Below are 16,952 nucleotides of genomic sequence, written 5' to 3'. Positions count from 1 at the left end.
TGTAAGTACTGCAGGTTGGTTGTTGAAGCTTACAATATTCAATTGGGTTGCCATCGCACCGGAAAGTATGGATTCACATGGCTCTTTTATGATGTACCATTGAACTGGAATCGTCCTGTCACCGAATGAAACACTACATCGACTAACTCCAATTGCTGGTATCGGTTTGCTTTTGTATGGCTTTATTCTGAGATTTGTTTTACTCATTCTGTCTAGGATATTCCATTTTTTAGCTGTTTCCATGCTACACACTGAGATTCCTGCCCCTGTATCGGCTAATACAGTGTCTAGATGGTTGTTAATGAGGATATTTGTTCTAAAATCTTCTGTATATGTCCTATTCTCTGAATTGTTGATTCTGAATAGATTCACATTATACACTTGAGATTCCTCATCAGTTGAAGTCGATTCTTCTACCTCATTGATTTCCATATCCTTCCTTGCTGGTCTACTTTTACATACTTTTGCATAGTGGCCAGTTTTGTTGCATTTGCTACAAACAGATGCTCTTGCTGGGCATTGTTTAGCATGTACGACGATATCTTGTTTCTTGCCTGTTATTCCACAGAAAAAGCAGGATGTTGATCGGTCTTTATTTGGCACTTGTGTCCCATTTCTTCGGTTTGCATTCTTTCTTGAGTATTTCCCGTAGACTTTATTGAGTTTTCCTTCTCCACCAATTTCACATGCACTTTTCGATGCACTTTCGAGACGCATGCCTTCCTTTCGTAGTGTATTGAGTTCCCAGGAATTTTTTAGTGCTTCTTCTCGAATCTCCTCATTGGACAAACCAATTACTATTTGGTCCCTGACAGCAGTTGATAGTGCAGTACAGTCATCATTCGAGCATTGAAACTGGCAGTGTTTTGCTTCCTTCTCAACTCTGTTGGAAAATGCGATAAAGGTTTCACCTTTTCCTTGAGAGAGGGATCTGAATTGGAAATGTTTCAATGTGAGGTTCTCGGTAGGCTTGTAGTAACTGTCCATTGTGTCTTTAAACTGGTTCCACGTTGCATCCTTTCTTGATTTTTCAGTTGGCATGGCCATTGTCCAGTCACTAACCAAGCGCCTTGATGAATAGATGCCCAAGAATTTTGCAACCATGTCTTTGGCTTTCCATTGGTCGACTATATCATCATATTCTGCCATAGTAGGGTTTTTATTGTCGTTTCCAAGTTTCCACCTTTGAAGAGCAGAGTCCAAGGATACCTTTGGAGGATCTGGATACATTGCTGCGTAACGTAATTCATAGTCTTGGGTGAATTCAAGAAAAGCCTTCAGTGTATTGTCTGGGTGGCAGTCAGGGTCGAAGAATAATGAGGCTGTGGCATTAGTACTCATATTACCAACAGACCAACCTTTGTAAGGATGGAGGTTCACCAATTGGATTGGTGAAAGGCTGAGGCAAGTGTTTATCAGACCAAACAAATTGTCTGGTGGTTCACCGTACTTGGTGAAAGCCTGAATAACTTAGAGTAATGCACACACCTTGAAAGAACCAAACAAATTGTCTGGTAGTTCACCTATTAGGTGAAAGACTTATAGTTTTGGATAGATATAGAGAGAAAAACAGAACCAAACGTTGTTTGGTGGTCACCTGTGTTACAGGTAAAAGACTGTAATTGTCGGTTAACTTACCTTGCAGTCAATCAGTTGTCTACGATGAAGGAGTGTTACCTTTGTGTTTGTAGTCTTTCTTTTTTCTTGTAAAGCTTTATCTTCGTCGCCAAGAATAATATGACCAAGTGATGTTTATTTATGTTATTCTTTGTATTCTATTAATTGACCCTGACTCTAAAGATAAGAAATATACGAAATATATTAAATTCGACACCCTTTTCTAGAGCTGAAAATAGTAGAAAGGTCAAAACTATTTTTCTTTGCTTAGTGGTAAGAGATGAATAATTCTTTTTCAATCACCGATTCCAACTTTCATATTATTCCTATCTCTAAAGAAGGGTGTCGAAATTAGACCAACTTACGGTAATCATACTCCAAAGAATAGCGGCATTTCAAAGAAAAAAGACCGACCGTCTGCAAAATTCAAGTGCCGCGCCGGCCCGTCTAAACAAAAGGATAAACATCGGGTCGTTTGTTTTGGTTAAAATTATTCTAAAAAATAGCGAAGTGAATACTTTAGGTATGCGACTTTAGCAGATCTTAGTTGATAAAAGGAGGAAAAGAAATATGGAAAGTAACATTTGTATGGAATAAACGTCTCAAAAATCGATATTTTCTGGTGAAAAGAATTGATACCGTGAGATTGGGTAACTTGCATCAGTGGAGGCTAACATGCATAGCCCTCAAATGAAAGACCTGGCTGGTCATTAAAATACAAAATTAAATCAAAACAAAAATGGTAGAGTAGAGCTGCGAGCGGAGCTGCGTAGTTGTATTTTAATGACCAGCCAGATTTTTCATTTGAGGGCTATGCATGTTAGCCTCCACTGATGCAAGTTACCCAATCTCACGGTATGTGGTGAGTTGACCCCTAAAGAGATTTTCGACCTTCCCTTAACGGCACATGGTCGACCCCCTCCCCCCCTTAACGGCCAAATGCCGTTAAAAAATTCAAAAGTCGAATGTCGACGGCCCCTTAACAATTTTTGCCTCGCTAACCCAAATCTCCCAACCTCTTTACCTTAAAGGAAGATCGAAATTAGGCGATGGGAATTTGATGTTCTGCCGCCGCTCAAAAAAGTTCATTATTTCTTAAAAACTCATTATTTTCTTCTTTTCCTGTGCCAAGCTATCCAAAACACTCAACGTGAATCACAAATAACATCTTCGCTAACAAAATGTGCGCCTCAAGTAAAAGATATGGTTCCAATCACGTCCGCGAATGGGACAGGCATTTTTTTAAGCAGTGGGCGGCTACATACAAGGGCGTTTTAGAAATTCGCGTTTTAGATGCGTCTTGAACACGTTTGAATTTTCGCGCATGTCATTTTGATTCCGAAAGTGAAAGCAGCTCGATTTCACGGTGGAATCGTGGAATTCAACTTCGTTGGAGATGGGAAGTTTCCGCCCTTTTTTGCGCCCACAATAGAATTATCCAAATATGGGGGTATTCCAAATGATAAACGATGTCGTTTTGTAAGTGTTTATTTTCTGAGAGATACAAATAGTATATTGAATATTATTAACTTATTTATTTAAGTATTTTTGAGCACAAATTTAAATATATGTGACTCCCCAAGCGATTTGAAGTACATAAAAGTCCGATCGGTAAAAATACCGATCTTCTTTGGCCTCTACTTGACCGGTCTTTTTACCTTTTGGGCTGCTTGGATATTGAAGAAGGCCGATGCGAGGCCGCTTATTAAAAGCGGCCACAGTGAAGCGGCCACATAGTAAGTTTTAAGCCGCTAACAGCGGCCCTTATTGGACATAGCGGCCATGAGCGGCCATGAGCTTTGTTTTTTAATTTACTTACATTTTCAAGTACATTTGGAACAAAGAAAGATTTTTTCAGAAATCAAAAAGGGCAAAACAAAAAAAAGATAAAAGGGAAGGCGCTCGAAATAAAGAAGGACCTAAGAAGCCATCAAATGTTGTAAAATAAAGTGATATGATTGCTTCCCCTGTAGAGAAGGGGGAAAGCTTCCAAAAGGGCATCTTGCAGGCTTTGCTTTCTTATAAGCTCCCGATTTGTCACAAGCTCCTGATCTGTGATGTTTCGAATGCTTGATGCAACTTTTAGAATGCGAGAGAAAAAGTGAAAATCACGTGAAAAGAAAGAGACACACTCAGAAGGAGTGTATTTCATCACTATTTTTGGTAAAAGTTCACGTGATAACAGGAAGGAGAGCACGCAGAGGGAGCTCAATGTAAACAAACATTTAGTAAAAGTCTGCACTCTGCTTCGTTCGTTGTTATGATTTACCGAAGCGATTCGGTTAAACAGCCGAATTTAACCGAAACCATTTTACCGAAATTCGGTTATTTCTGAGAAGATCCCTAAGATATGAGCGAAAAAGGATTAATTAATCGAATACAACAAGGATTAAATAATCAAATATGGGAGATTAAAAATAATTGAATATAGGAGAATAAATAGTCGAGTCATTTTAAAAATCAAACTTCATAAACGAAAATCGATTATATCTTTGAGAAGATCCCTAAAGAAACCCGCTAAATAGGCCGCTGGCCGCTAAATAGGACGCTGGCCGCTAAATAGGCCGCTGGTCGCTTGGCCGGTCTCTCGATCAAGAAAAAGCCTCTAATAGAGGCCTTGAGGCCGTTCTTGGAAAAATTCCATTGGCCGCTTCATGGCCGATCTTCTAAAATGTTAGGCCGCTTGAAATTTCACTTCGCCCGCTATGAGACCGGTCTTTTACCGGCTTTAGCCGATCGGACTTTTGTGTACTTCAAATCGCTTGGGGAGTCACATATGGTTGAATAAACAACAAATGATAACAGTTCTGTTTCTTCATCAAACCCCCAGGCAAATTTTTTTGCCAATTTAGCTATTTTATAAATCTCGGAAAATAACTCCCATAGGAATTCCGATACTTGGTTAATTACGGAACTGATTCAAGAAAGTCATAATGGCAGATGATTTTGAAAGTTTCTGAGGAAATGTGTGTAATTTATCGATGTTGATGGCTTGTTGATTCTTTAACGAAAAAAGATAACAGGTATAGCTTTTTCTAATCCTGGAATATCGAGGTTCCAGCTACACTGAGGTAGGCTTTCACAATGCAAAAGGAACAAATCTTTGCAACAAGAAACGCATAAAATATGCAATTGCGCGCATCCGCACAAGCGTTCGTGAGATCTGTTATATCAACACTCCGTAAAAGAGATTTTAAGATGAATGTTGAAATGTGTATTTTTTCAATTAAAAACGAAACTGATTACAGCAAATATTCCTCTGGAAGATGTGAGCAGCGTGTGTGAGATTAAAATTGTTAATAATTTAACTTTTTCAAATTATGTACTTTTAATAAAATGCTTTAAAAATACATTTGGTTGTGGTTATGGGGGGGTAAAAGTTTGAAAGTTTGGTTGAAAGTAAGTGAAAATTCAGGCCAGATATAAACTATCCCATCTTTTGAACAATCGTGTCCCAAGCTAGAGCCATTGCATTGGGTATCACTCTGTTTGACCAAATTTGGTGCGGTTTTTTTAATGACATACAAAAGATTTTTCTAAAGGTTACTTCATTTTTTTTTATTTCGGTCCTATTTATTTTTTATTGGCACAGATAGATGAAAGTGAGTACATCACAATGATAAATTTACATAAATGGGATTTATTTCATTTATTGGGCCTAATGTAGCGGTACCTTTAGCGGACATTGTATCCTTTTATCACTTTGAGCATGATTGTTCAAATTATAATAACTTGTAGAGAATTTTTAAGAAAATATATACTTTTACGTGTTAAAGATCCCACAAAAGAAGTTATACTGAAAAAACTAATACTATACATACATCAAGTGTAAAGCCAGCCCTTAAAAAATCCTTTACATTTTGACTGTTGTTAAAATGATGTGGGTTGTTGGGATTTGTCTACATGAGCACTTTTCATTTATATTGCCATAACTGCATTTGTCCACATAGACACTTTCCAATCATAGACCTTTTTTGTCTTTCCATTCACTATATTGAATTATATGCAAAACAGAATTTTTTTAAAACTTTGAGATATTTTGGCTGGTTTTGCTGCAACTTCAGGTCTTTCAATTGAAATTTAACAAAGGAAAGATACCTTTTTCACAAAACGAAAAATAAATCTTAAAATTCAATCTTCCACTTTCAAACCATCAACAAATCTTGAAAGGTACAGTTTTACTCATCTTTCATATGGTTTTTTGAAAATTAGTGCAGAGAAAATCTTTTATGAATTACAGATTGTGTGTTGGTCTAATGTCAAAAAAAGTTCCTTAACTTATTTTTATGGAACAAAAAATGTTAAAAAAGCTCCACTTTTGGAACTAAGAATAGTTTCCTTTTTGGAATTCAACTAGAGTGACTGATGGTTGCCATTTTTTCTTTGCCTTATTACATTAAACTTCATCTAATTCCATTCATCATGTAGTAGCCATTCTAGGCATTGTCGACGTAAACATTTATTGCTTGCGCCATTGATGACTTCTCATTCATTTCATCATCATGAAAACACATTATTCTCCCTATATTGTCACTTCCTGGGATTCACTACAAGCAATATTTGTAGGGAGCCACAGCACACTATGGGGTCGTCCACATAGTACGTACCCACTAAGGGGGAGGGTATGTTTGCGTACAGGGGGAGGAGAGGGGTCAAAGGAAAATGTACGTACACAGAAAATTTTTTCATATCCCTTTTTCGCTTGTTTATTTGTCGACTTTTAAGCTTGTTATACGCATCAAGGAAAAGAAAAAGTTTCTTGATAAATATTGATTTTCATGTACGAAATAAAGGTCCAAACCAAACGATTTGAATTCGAAATTTTCTTTAACCAAGGGGGGGGGGGTGAATTAAAAAGTACGTATTTACCAGAGGGGTATAGCCATTTGCAGGGGGGAGGGGGTACTCGATTTTCAACATTTTAGTGCCTACGTACTATGTGGACGCCCCCTATTGAACTGAGTTTCATAATGAAACCGTCAAGCTTAAGGACGCCGCAACCCTTACCTCTCTCATACCTAGTCTTCTGCACTGAAGTTTGTCCTTCACACGACGTGAACTTTTCTAGTTATGATATTTCAATTTCAATCTAGTTAATAATCTTTTTCAATTTTAATAGTGCATCGAATAAATAGATTTAAAACAAAATGGCTTTGTCAAGACCAGTTTACATTGTAGCTGCTAAGAGGACAGCATTTGGTGCTTTTGGTGGAAAAGTCAAAGACCTTTCAGCAACAGTACTTGCAGAAAAAGCTACCAGTGCTGCTTTGAAGGACATCAATTTGGACCCAGCTCATGTCCAGTCTGTCATCTTTGGTAATGTAATCCAGGTATAATTGACTATTTTAGTCGAAATTTTCGATTTTAATTCATTTTGTGTGAATCGCCAATTAATAATTGATTGTTAATGGAATTATATTGATCAGCAGTTAGCATGGAAGATTGACCAAAATTTTGGTGAACTGAGAGGCGATTTCACAAAGTTAAGAAAGGAAGGAAGGTGTTTATCCTCACATGACTAAAGGTTCAATCTCAAAATAAGTGTCTTGGAAAATTGGAAATCTTGCAATCCTGTTCTGCCTTTGAGATTGGCCATCGACTATATTCCTCTACATGAAAAAAGGGCAATCTCTATCTCAAAGATGACCACCACAGTAAAACTCTAAATTTCATAAGGTATTAATTTTGAGATTAAACCTTAAGTCATGTGAGGGATGGTGTGTACTCATACAATGTAATATGTTAATATAATTATATTTATTCATCAGCAATGGATTTCATCCTAGGTAAGGATATCTTTTAATTTGCTGCCAGGGATGCAAAGGAGTGGGGGAAATTTGTCTGCTAAGGAGAACAGTGAGAATAAACTTATTCAAGTGAGCTAGAATACAAACTGAAAGGTTTTATGAACTTATCAAAGTTTAGTGAGCTAGAAATCCCACCTTTTTCTGTTATTGTTTTAAGCTGAGCTATGTTCTCTGATGACAGGCTTCTTCCAAAGCAGAAGCATGCAATCAAGAATTAAAATTCTTAACTTTGTCTGCTTCTAATCATAAGCTAGGCAATGTTTTCAGGCTTTTGACATTTTTCTGAGAAGTATACGATATTGTTTTGATACCTTGGGGTATGGTACTTTCCTTTTCATTTCACCAGTCGAAGCAAATGGTCTAATCTAAAAAGTCTGTTACAATAGAAAAACTAAAAGGCTTGAAATAATTTGCTAACTTTAAAATTTTGATTTTGAACTTTTAAATCAACCCTTTTCTTGTAGTGGACAAGTATTCTATTTACAAGTGAAAAGGGTAAATCTCAAAATTTTAAATTAGCAAAGCAAAATTAAAATGTCTTAATCTTCTCTAACACACTATTTATATTGGACTTTTTACCTCGATAGCCGCGACAGGTAAAATAATAGTTGCGATTCATGATATGCACCATTGCAATGTCTTCCGTTCCACCCAGTAGCTCATTGGTTGAAAGTGACGTAAAATCAGTCAATACGTCACTTTTAACCAATCAGCTACTGGGTGGAACGGAAGACATTGCAATGGTGCATATCATGAATAGCAGCCCTGTGACATTTAACTTTCTCATTTTCAGAGTTCATCAGACGCAGCATACTTAGCACGACATGCAGCTCTTGGTGCTGGTGTACCGCAAGAAGCTACTTCGCTCACCACAAACCGCCTGTGTGGGTCTGGTTTCCAAGCGGTCGTTAGTGCTGCTCAGGTTTGTGATAGCTAATTCTCAGATACCTTTTTATGGTATTATTTCCTCCATTGTTACAATGTTTATGGGTTTTCCGAACTCCTTGTTCTGGCATGATTTGGTGATCTAACTTCTTTCCGGACATTGTTCGACCCAAATAGCTTCATGTCCGACCCATTTTCATACTAAAGCAACCATGATCTGAGACTTTGTCCGATCCACTTGAAATCGTTATTCCAAGCCTTGAATAAGGAACCTGTTTTGTGATAACTAATCCCCAGAGACCTTTTCATGGCTGCCCAAATTAGTTGTGGTTTGTAGTAAGGACTAAGACAATCTCTTTTCACTTTTTTAGTCACGAAAATATGTAAAGATTCAGTATATAATATAATGAGTGCATACTAGTAGTAGTTTACACCCCTTTCTCACAGACCCGGTTGAACCCCCTTTCCGACTGGAAAATATGATGGCCAAAACATCATCTCCCAGCAGAAAATTATACTCCAATTTCGTCGAAATCCGTTGAACGAATCCTCGCTGCAAAATATTGTCCTATTTTTTCCATTCTTTCATTCATCTAAGGAACCTGCTCCTTGAAAACTTTGATTTCTCATTTTACTTAACTTTTTCTTTTTTTTATAAGAAAGCTTTGTATATTAATTGAATCGGTTGCCTTTAAGCTTGAATGTTCTTCAAGATGACTTTGATATCTTGGCTCATTTGCTTAAAGGCTGAAATCAAATCAATTAACTCAATAACTAATCTTAATTGTGCTCAATTGTAGGGGAGGGGTGGAATAAGCAGAGGATAGGTACTCTGGAAAGAAAGTCATAAAGTGGGGGGGTCATAATTATATGCTATAGGGTGATTTTGATAAATTTCGTTAAAGTGGCGGGTGTCTAATAAAATGGGGGGTTACTTTATCATTCCGACTTACGTTCCTTTATACTTAATAGTCATAAGTATGACATAGAAATTGCTAAATGTTTTATTTACTGGACAATACAGACATTCAAGACACACAGGGCATTCTTAGTCTTAAATTTTTGAAACTTTCGCTAAGAGTGTTTTTATTAGCATACACTTATCAAAGTCGTGTTCATTTTTTAGGAAATAGTTCTTGGAGATGCAGATATCGTAGTAGCTGGAGGCTCAGAAAACATGAGTCAAGCGCCCTACGCCATCCGAAACGCCCGATTTGGTATCACTTTGGGTGAAGGTCGAGAGGTAATTATGAATAGTTGAGTTATACGTTCTTTTTATTAAGGACTCTGACCATAGTCGAAAAATTGATTTTGGTACTTAAACTTAAAAGTTATGTTTTAGGTTCCGGAATACTTTTAACAAAGAAATGCCTTTTATAAATTTCTTTAATTTGAGTAATTGAGAATTTAATTGAAAAAATGATGTTGTGAACTTTAAAAAGAAAAAGATATGTTGTATCACCCTCTATTGCAAAAAGTGCTTCGTTTTAACGGGTAATTAACCTTTTTCTTTCGAATTTTTTCAAACAAATATTAAAAATTCACTATCGCTAGAGAGCCCTTAAAATAAAACATTAGTAACATTTTTAGGGATGCTTTGGTTATTCATCGTCTTATCCGTGATTTTCAGGCTTTAATGTTTATATCAAAATGTTTTTGTTTGTGATTATTTTATTATTATTATTATTATTATTATTATACTCCTTACTTATGGCTTAAAAGAGGCTCAAATTCAATATTCTCTTAATCATTTTTGAAATCAAAGACTTGAATTGTTCTTTATTGGTTCTTAGGTATTGGGCTTTTCCAGAAAAAAACGGTAAACCCCCTGTTGAGGAGGTCCATCATTTTGTGGCTGGAAATGCTGCAACCCCCTGGAATTCCAGGCAATTTCAGGCTTAAACCCCTCTGGAATTCTGAATTTTAGTAGGATTTAAAAAGCTACCCCTAAGGAATTCCAGTTATTTTTGACAGATTTTTGTATCTCCCTATAGAATTCCGTCACATATCAAACCTTATCCCCTTGGACCTCCTCAACAGGGGTATACGGTTTTTTTCTGGAAAAGCCCATTTGAGCGTCTTGTTGTTATATTAATTGTTCCTTTATAAAGTGCAGTGCAAGCCCTTTTTAAGGGATTTCAAATTGTGATATCTCAAGACTCGACTTTGGAAAAGACCACTAAACAAAAAGATTTGGAGATTACGCTCAGGATGATTAAAGGAATGAGGCAAAAGATCTGAAACCTTCTGATTGACATTATTCTCATAAACTATAATACCACTAATATCACTGTTTTAGAACTTTGAATACTTGCCTAGTAATATTCTTGTAATAAGGTTTGAGAGAAATATCACATGTTTGCAAATACCGAAGCACAATTTCCCATTTTTGGATCTACCTCGGAGGTCCTTTTTAGATTAACCCATGTCTGTTCCTCTGTTCGTTCGTCTGTTACTAGCTTTTTTTCTCGAGATCGGCTCATTAGTTTTTTTTCTAATTTTTTGCACAACGATGTAAAGTGAGAATGCCCAAATTGTGTCGTAGCCTAATATTTTTGAAAAATAATATTTTTTGGGGCAAATCTGGTACAAAACCCACCCAAAATGTGCAAATTGGTTTATTAGATTTTTAATTTTTTTACTCATCATGCTGCTATTTTGCTTTTGTACTGGACATTATTATCTTTCTTTTCTAATTCTATATCTATCTGATTCCATCACCTGTTAGGTCCATTCAGCATGTTGGCCTGTTATGATTGAATCAAACTTATATACCGTGTGTTATGAAAATGAAAAGAATATGTAAAAAGATGGGCAAAATCGAAATCGTTTTTACTTTATGATGATAGACAGTTCATGACAAAGTAAACTCTTCAAAGGTCACTCAAGGGGTTTTCTGACAAACTTTATGGGTTGTCGCTAGGTTGCGGGTACTTGATAAAGTGGTTACCAAATTCCCTGAAACTCAATTTCTAATCTGAGAAACGGCCAGTGGCAAAAGTGCTTGGAATTCTGGCTGATTGTTATGATTGGTTAAGAAATTTCTTTATTTAGATGGAAGATACACTTTGGGCTGGTTTGACTGATTCCTACATCAAAACTCCCATGGGTATCACAGCTGAAAACTTAGCCGCCAAATACGGAATCACTAGACTGGATGCTGACGAATTCGCTTTAGCTTCACAGGACAGATGGGCTAAAGGTATTTTATTGGTGCTTTTCTTCACTAGGAGGCTCTTGTAATGCCTATTTTAGTTTAGTCACGAGAGAGACTTGGTTTTTAGCAATGTTAAGATTTTGAAAACTAACTTACAATTGTTACACGGTGTTTATTGCTGGCGCGATCTTCAGTCAATGCAGGTGTATTGTAGATTCGGCTCTTCCAGAAAATGTCCGTACATGGGGGTGGAGGATATATTGTCCGGGTGGTAGAGCAAAATATCAAAATTTGCCTTGCTGTCCGGGAGGTAAACTTGCTCTGTCCGGGGGTAATTTGGGTTGTCCCGGGGGTCTACTGATGCCTGTCCGGTGGGTAAAACCCGTTGTACGGGGGGTAAATAACTGAAAATTGTTATATACTCCACCCCCCCCCCCCATATTCAATTTTTTTCTGGAAAAGCCCATTTTATTTCAATGAAATGTTATTTCAAATGTTTTTGGACTTATCCTGGGAAAAATACTCTGCCTCCTTTCCCGTTTGCAAATTTTCTCTTTTTGCAACTCCCGAATCACCTTATTTATTGTTAGGAAATCTTTTTAGCTGTCAAAAATAAAGTCCATTTTGCACGATATCCCCAGCTTTCTATATTAACCTCATTTCGGGATATTCGGGTATTTTCCGATCCTCGCCCCCTTTTATTAGGCATCGGAATCCATTCGACGTTTTCGTACCCACTTTGAGACCCTCTTGACTTTCCACAAAATTTTATTGATCTCTCTTGGATTTCAGATTTTTTTATGCCGGAACATCTCCCATTAATTTAAGAAGTATTTTTCTGACTTTTCTTCCTGAATACAGCACACAAAGAAGGAGCATTTGCTGACGAGATTGCACCATTAGAAATTCAAGTGAAACGAAAGACAGTCACTTTCGATACTGATGAACACCCAAGGCCGGGCGTCACTATCGAGGCGTTACAAAAATTACCGCCCGTCTTCAAGAAGAATGGTACAGTGTCGGCTGGAAATGCTTCGGTGAGCTTTTTGTTTTGTTTGTCGCTTTTTTAAATTATCTGTACATTAATGATTCAATTTCACCAATCGTTTGGTAAAGTCGCCATGGTAATTGTTGGTAAAGTGGCAAGTGGTCGTCCGCCCGTCTGTCTGTTTGTTATCAGCTATTTCGGGATTTGATCATATCTTTTTTGCACAAAGGAGTTCAATCACAATGCTCGAAATGTGACGCAGCCTAATTTCCAAAAAAAAATTCCGGCCGACAAAGCCATAAATGTGCCGACAACCGTTTTTTGGACCTACCTCCGGGTGCCCCGGTGGAGGTCCTATAAATTAACCCATGTCCGTTCGTTCGTCCGTCCGTCCGTCCGTCCGTCCGTCTGTTACCAGCTTTTCTCAGGATTGGCTCATTAGTTTTTTTTTATTTTTGGCGCAATGATGCAAAATGGTAATGCCCAAAATGTGACGGAGCCCGATTTTCGAAAAAATTTATTTCCGGCTGAAATATACCGGAAAAACCGGTTTTTTGGCATTTTCTCAAGATTTCATCATTAGTTTTTTCTGATTTTCTGCAAAAAGATGCGTATTAGCAATGCGAAAAAATCTTTTCCGGTCGAAAATGCCGGAAATATGCCGGAAATCGCCATTTTTGCAGATTTTCATCGGACTTTTTCCTTATATTTCGTTGTTTTTTCACACAAAAACATTATTAATAGCAATGCCCACCATGAAGCATGGTTTAATCGTCAATAGAACTGAGTTTTGAAGCCGGAACTTTCTAAAAATCGCCGGAGCAGCCCATTTTCGCCGGAAAAACGGTATTTCTTGATTTTCTCGAGCTGTACTTTATATTTTTTTATGAAATTTTGCGCACTGATGCAAAATGATAATACCTAAAATGTGACGGAGCCCGATTTTCGGAAAAACATTTTTTTCCGGCCGAAAAAGCCGGAAATATGCCGGAAATACTGTTTTTTTGGCATTTTCTCGAGATTTTATCATTCGTTTTTTCTGATTTTTTGCACAAAGATGCGTATTAACAATCCCCAAAACATGACCGAGTCCGATTTTTGAGAAAAAAATCTTTCCGGCAGAAAATGCCTGAAATATGCCGGAAATCGCCGTTTTCTGGGTTTCCATTGGGCTTTTTTCTTTTAAATGGTTGTTTTTTCATTCAAACACATTATTAATAGCAATGCCCACCATCAGGCATGTTTCAATTTTCAATAAAATTGAATTTTGAAGCCGGAACTATTTAAAAATCTCCGGAACAACCTATTTTCGCTGGAAAGACAGTATTTCTTGAATATCTCGAGCTGTACTATATATTATTTTATGAAATTTTTCACACTGATGCAAAATGACAATACCTAAAATGTGATGGAGCTCGATTTTCGAAAAACATTTTTTTCCGGCCGAAAATGCCGGAAATATGTCGGAAAAACCGGTTTTTTGACATTTCCTCGAATTTTCATCTTTTGTTTTTTCTGATTTTTTTGCAGAGAGATGCGTATTCGCAATGCTCAAAACATGACCGAGTTCGATTTTTGAGAAAAAATTCTTCTGGTGGAAAATGCCGGAAATCGCCGTTTTTGCAGATTTTCATTGGATTTTTTCCTTATATTTCCAATTTTTTTCACACAAAAACATTATTCATAACAATGCTCACCATCAAGCATGATTCGATTGTCAATAAAACTGATTTTTGCGACCAGAACTTTCTATTTAGTTTTTCCTTACAACCCTTTCCTCTCCCTCCATCAACAATCAATGATGAATTTTTTGCGTTATGCATTTTCGCTATATTTTCTGACTGATTTTTCTCCTCGCATTGCTATCTAACTTTCATCATCAGGTAGGTCCATTCAGCATCTAGCTTGTTGTTGTCTTTTTCTCAAGATTTAATCATTAGTTTTATGATTTTTTGAGATGCGTATTGAATATATGTTTTGAAAATCTTTTTCACATTGATGTTGTTCTGAGATCGAACAATCACTCGTGTGAAAATGGTAGTTAGAGCACAGTTACTGAAGAAGTCGATTATTTTTCTTCATTTCATGGTTCTATTTTTCGATTTTGTTTTATTTTTTCTATTCGATAATTGTCCACTCCTTATATATTATCTTTTCAACGAGCGCGAAACTTCCATTTCATTTAAATTCTAGCAAAAATTACCTTTTTCTCTGCATATTATATTGAGACAGACTTTGCGTACTTCTAAATTTTATTTCAAATCTTAGTTATTTCTAAAAAAACATCTTCATACGGCCAGTTTTGCAAAAATTATTCCATTGCTATACACCTTTTCTACCGTAAACCACCACTTGCCGCGCGGGCATTTTTTTTGTCCGTTTTACCCACCTATAACCGTCCCAGTCTTTTTATCGCACCTTACTGTAAGACAATAGAAAAAAGTGTAAAAAAGAATTGTCACGAGTTTAAGATGGTAAATTAAATAATAAAATGACACGCGCCTGACCACGCGACTACGGTCGAAAAGGTGTATTAAAAATCAATCCAATTTATAAATTTCAAATTCTCTCCCTCTTTTCAAAACAGGGCATTTGTGATGGTGCAGCAGCATTGGTCTTAGCATCGGAAGAAGCATGTAAAACGCATAACTTGAAACCGTTAGCGCGTGTTGTTTCTTATGGAATCGCTGGTGTTGACCCGAGCATTATGGGTATCGGACCTTCGCCTGCAATCAAGATTGCTTTGGAACGCGCCAAATTGTCGTTGAACGATATGGCCTTGGTGGAGGTATGTATATTTTAATCTCTTAATTGAATCTTACATGAACCATACAGTGGAGCAGTTAGTGTTTATCAATCTTGACTTCCGTCTAGGAGGTCGGTGTTTGGCACACAGATTTCTGTAAAGTCCGAAGGGCTAGATGTCGTGCTTTAAGCTCTTCCAAGCAAAAAAAAATTGAATATCGCAAAAAATATTGCTGCGAATGTTTTCAAAAACCTGCGAAGCTTCTTGCTGGTCAAGCGCTGAAATTCTATTGTAATATCACGTGACCTATGTAGGATTTCCTACCTAACCTCGGCACACTTATCAGCCAAAGCACGACATCTCTAGCCCTTTGGGCTTTATAAAATTATGGAATCGCTGATGTTGACCCGAGCATTATGGGTATCGGACCTTCACCTGCAATCAAGATTGCTTTGGAACGCGCCAAATTGTCGTTGAACGATATGGCCTTGGTGGAGGTATGCATATTTTAATCTCTTAATCAAATCTAACATAAACCATATAGTAGCACAATAATGTAGTACTTCCGTCTAGGAGATCGGGGTTTGATTCGACATTCGTTGCTCTTATTCACTTGAAAGTGAATGTACCTTCGCCCGGGCCAATCCATAGCATTTTGTCTATCGGTGACTGCTCTAGGTATCAATTCCACAATACACTGTGGATGAAGTGAGACTGTGCCGGTCTTGGCACCGTATTAACGCACTTGATCAAAAATCGTGTGTCAGTATCTCGCAAGCTGGCAAGCTTAAAGACGTCTCTAACGAGACGACTCCTAGACCGATCAATACAGAACCGTATATCCTTTGTAAGGAGAAGCCAGTCATAATCGTAGAGACATTGCGTTTTTTCGTATCAGAAAAGAGTTTGATTTTCGTATTACATACTCGTATATTTATATTTTGAATTATGCTTTGTAAGTCTATGCGAGTCGGAAGACGGTGCTTAATAGACGATATTTATACTTGGAAATATCTTCAGAAATAATAAGTAATGGAAGGGATCATTCGAGTAGTATTTCAGTGGGAATCGAACTCGGACCTATTTTACACCTATTTTACTTTATTTAACATGGATTAAAAACGACTCCAGTCTGTAGGAAAGAAATACTGTACATTAAAATCATAAATTTTCTTATTTATATCGGTTAGGTCTCGCTTAGACGGCCCACTTTTAGTCCTGCATATTCGAATTGTGAGTTAAAGTTAGCAGAAAGTTGGCTGTCTAAAATCAATACATTACCCTCTTTTGACGTCAATGCAATAACTTCTTTCAATCTTTTTCAAGCAAATATTTTCTTACTTTAGGTCAACGAAGCCTTCGCTCCACAATTCATCGCCGTTGAGAAAGATCTCGGCCTCGATCGATCCATCACCAACGCCTGTGGCGGCGCCATTGCTCTCGGTCACCCACTTGGTGCGTCTGGCGCCCGCATCATGACCCATTTAACGCACGCCATCCGTCGAAAGAACGAGCAGTATGCCATGGGCTCCGCCTGTATCGGTGGCGGCCAAGGTATTGCAGTTCTATTGGAAAACATGAAATAAAGGACTTGTTCATCCTGCATCTAATATAACGACAACAGAATGAGGTTTACACTTTTTATTCTGTCATTTTCATTTTTAAATTTCTGTCGATTTTTTTTTGTCAGTACGAATACTCTCTTTTTCTTTGTATTTTTTTTTTTTCGTTTTTAAAAATAGAAATGAGTTA

General features: G+C 37.2%; 1 protein-coding gene across 1 annotated transcript; it reads left to right on the top strand.

Moving 5' to 3' along the window:
* Window positions 1-6,735: 6,735 nt before the first annotated feature.
* On the top strand, window positions 6,736-16,787 carry LOC136812849 (3-ketoacyl-CoA thiolase, mitochondrial-like). The gene is made up of 7 exons (XM_067069376.1): window positions 6,736-6,947; window positions 8,218-8,346; window positions 9,436-9,552; window positions 11,364-11,511; window positions 12,328-12,503; window positions 15,042-15,242; window positions 16,547-16,787. The coding sequence occupies exons 1-7, from the start codon at window positions 6,765-6,767 to the stop codon at window positions 16,784-16,786; spliced, it is 1,194 nt and encodes a 397-aa protein (XP_066925477.1). The 5' UTR covers window positions 6,736-6,764; the 3' UTR covers window position 16,787.
* The last annotated feature ends 165 nt before the right edge of the window (window positions 16,788-16,952 follow it).

This window comes from Clytia hemisphaerica, unplaced genomic scaffold (assembly GCF_902728285.1).
Source record: "Clytia hemisphaerica strain Z4C2 unplaced genomic scaffold, Clytia hemisphaerica genome assembly, whole genome shotgun sequence".
Taxonomy (NCBI): Eukaryota; Metazoa; Cnidaria; class Hydrozoa; order Leptothecata; family Clytiidae; genus Clytia; species Clytia hemisphaerica.
This window is presented reverse-complemented; position numbering and strand designations above follow the sequence as displayed.

Coding starts and splice junctions, on each gene's coding strand:
- LOC136812849 (XM_067069376.1), top strand. CDS start 6,765: ATGGCTTTGTCAAGACCAGTTTACATTGTAGCTGCTAAGAGGACAGCA. Junction 6,948..8,217: donor TCTTTGGTAATGTAATCCAG/GTATAATTGACT, acceptor TCTCATTTTCAG/AGTTCATCAGACGCAGCATA. Junction 11,512..12,327: donor ACAGGACAGATGGGCTAAAG/GTATTTTATTGG, acceptor TCCTGAATACAG/CACACAAAGAAGGAGCATTT.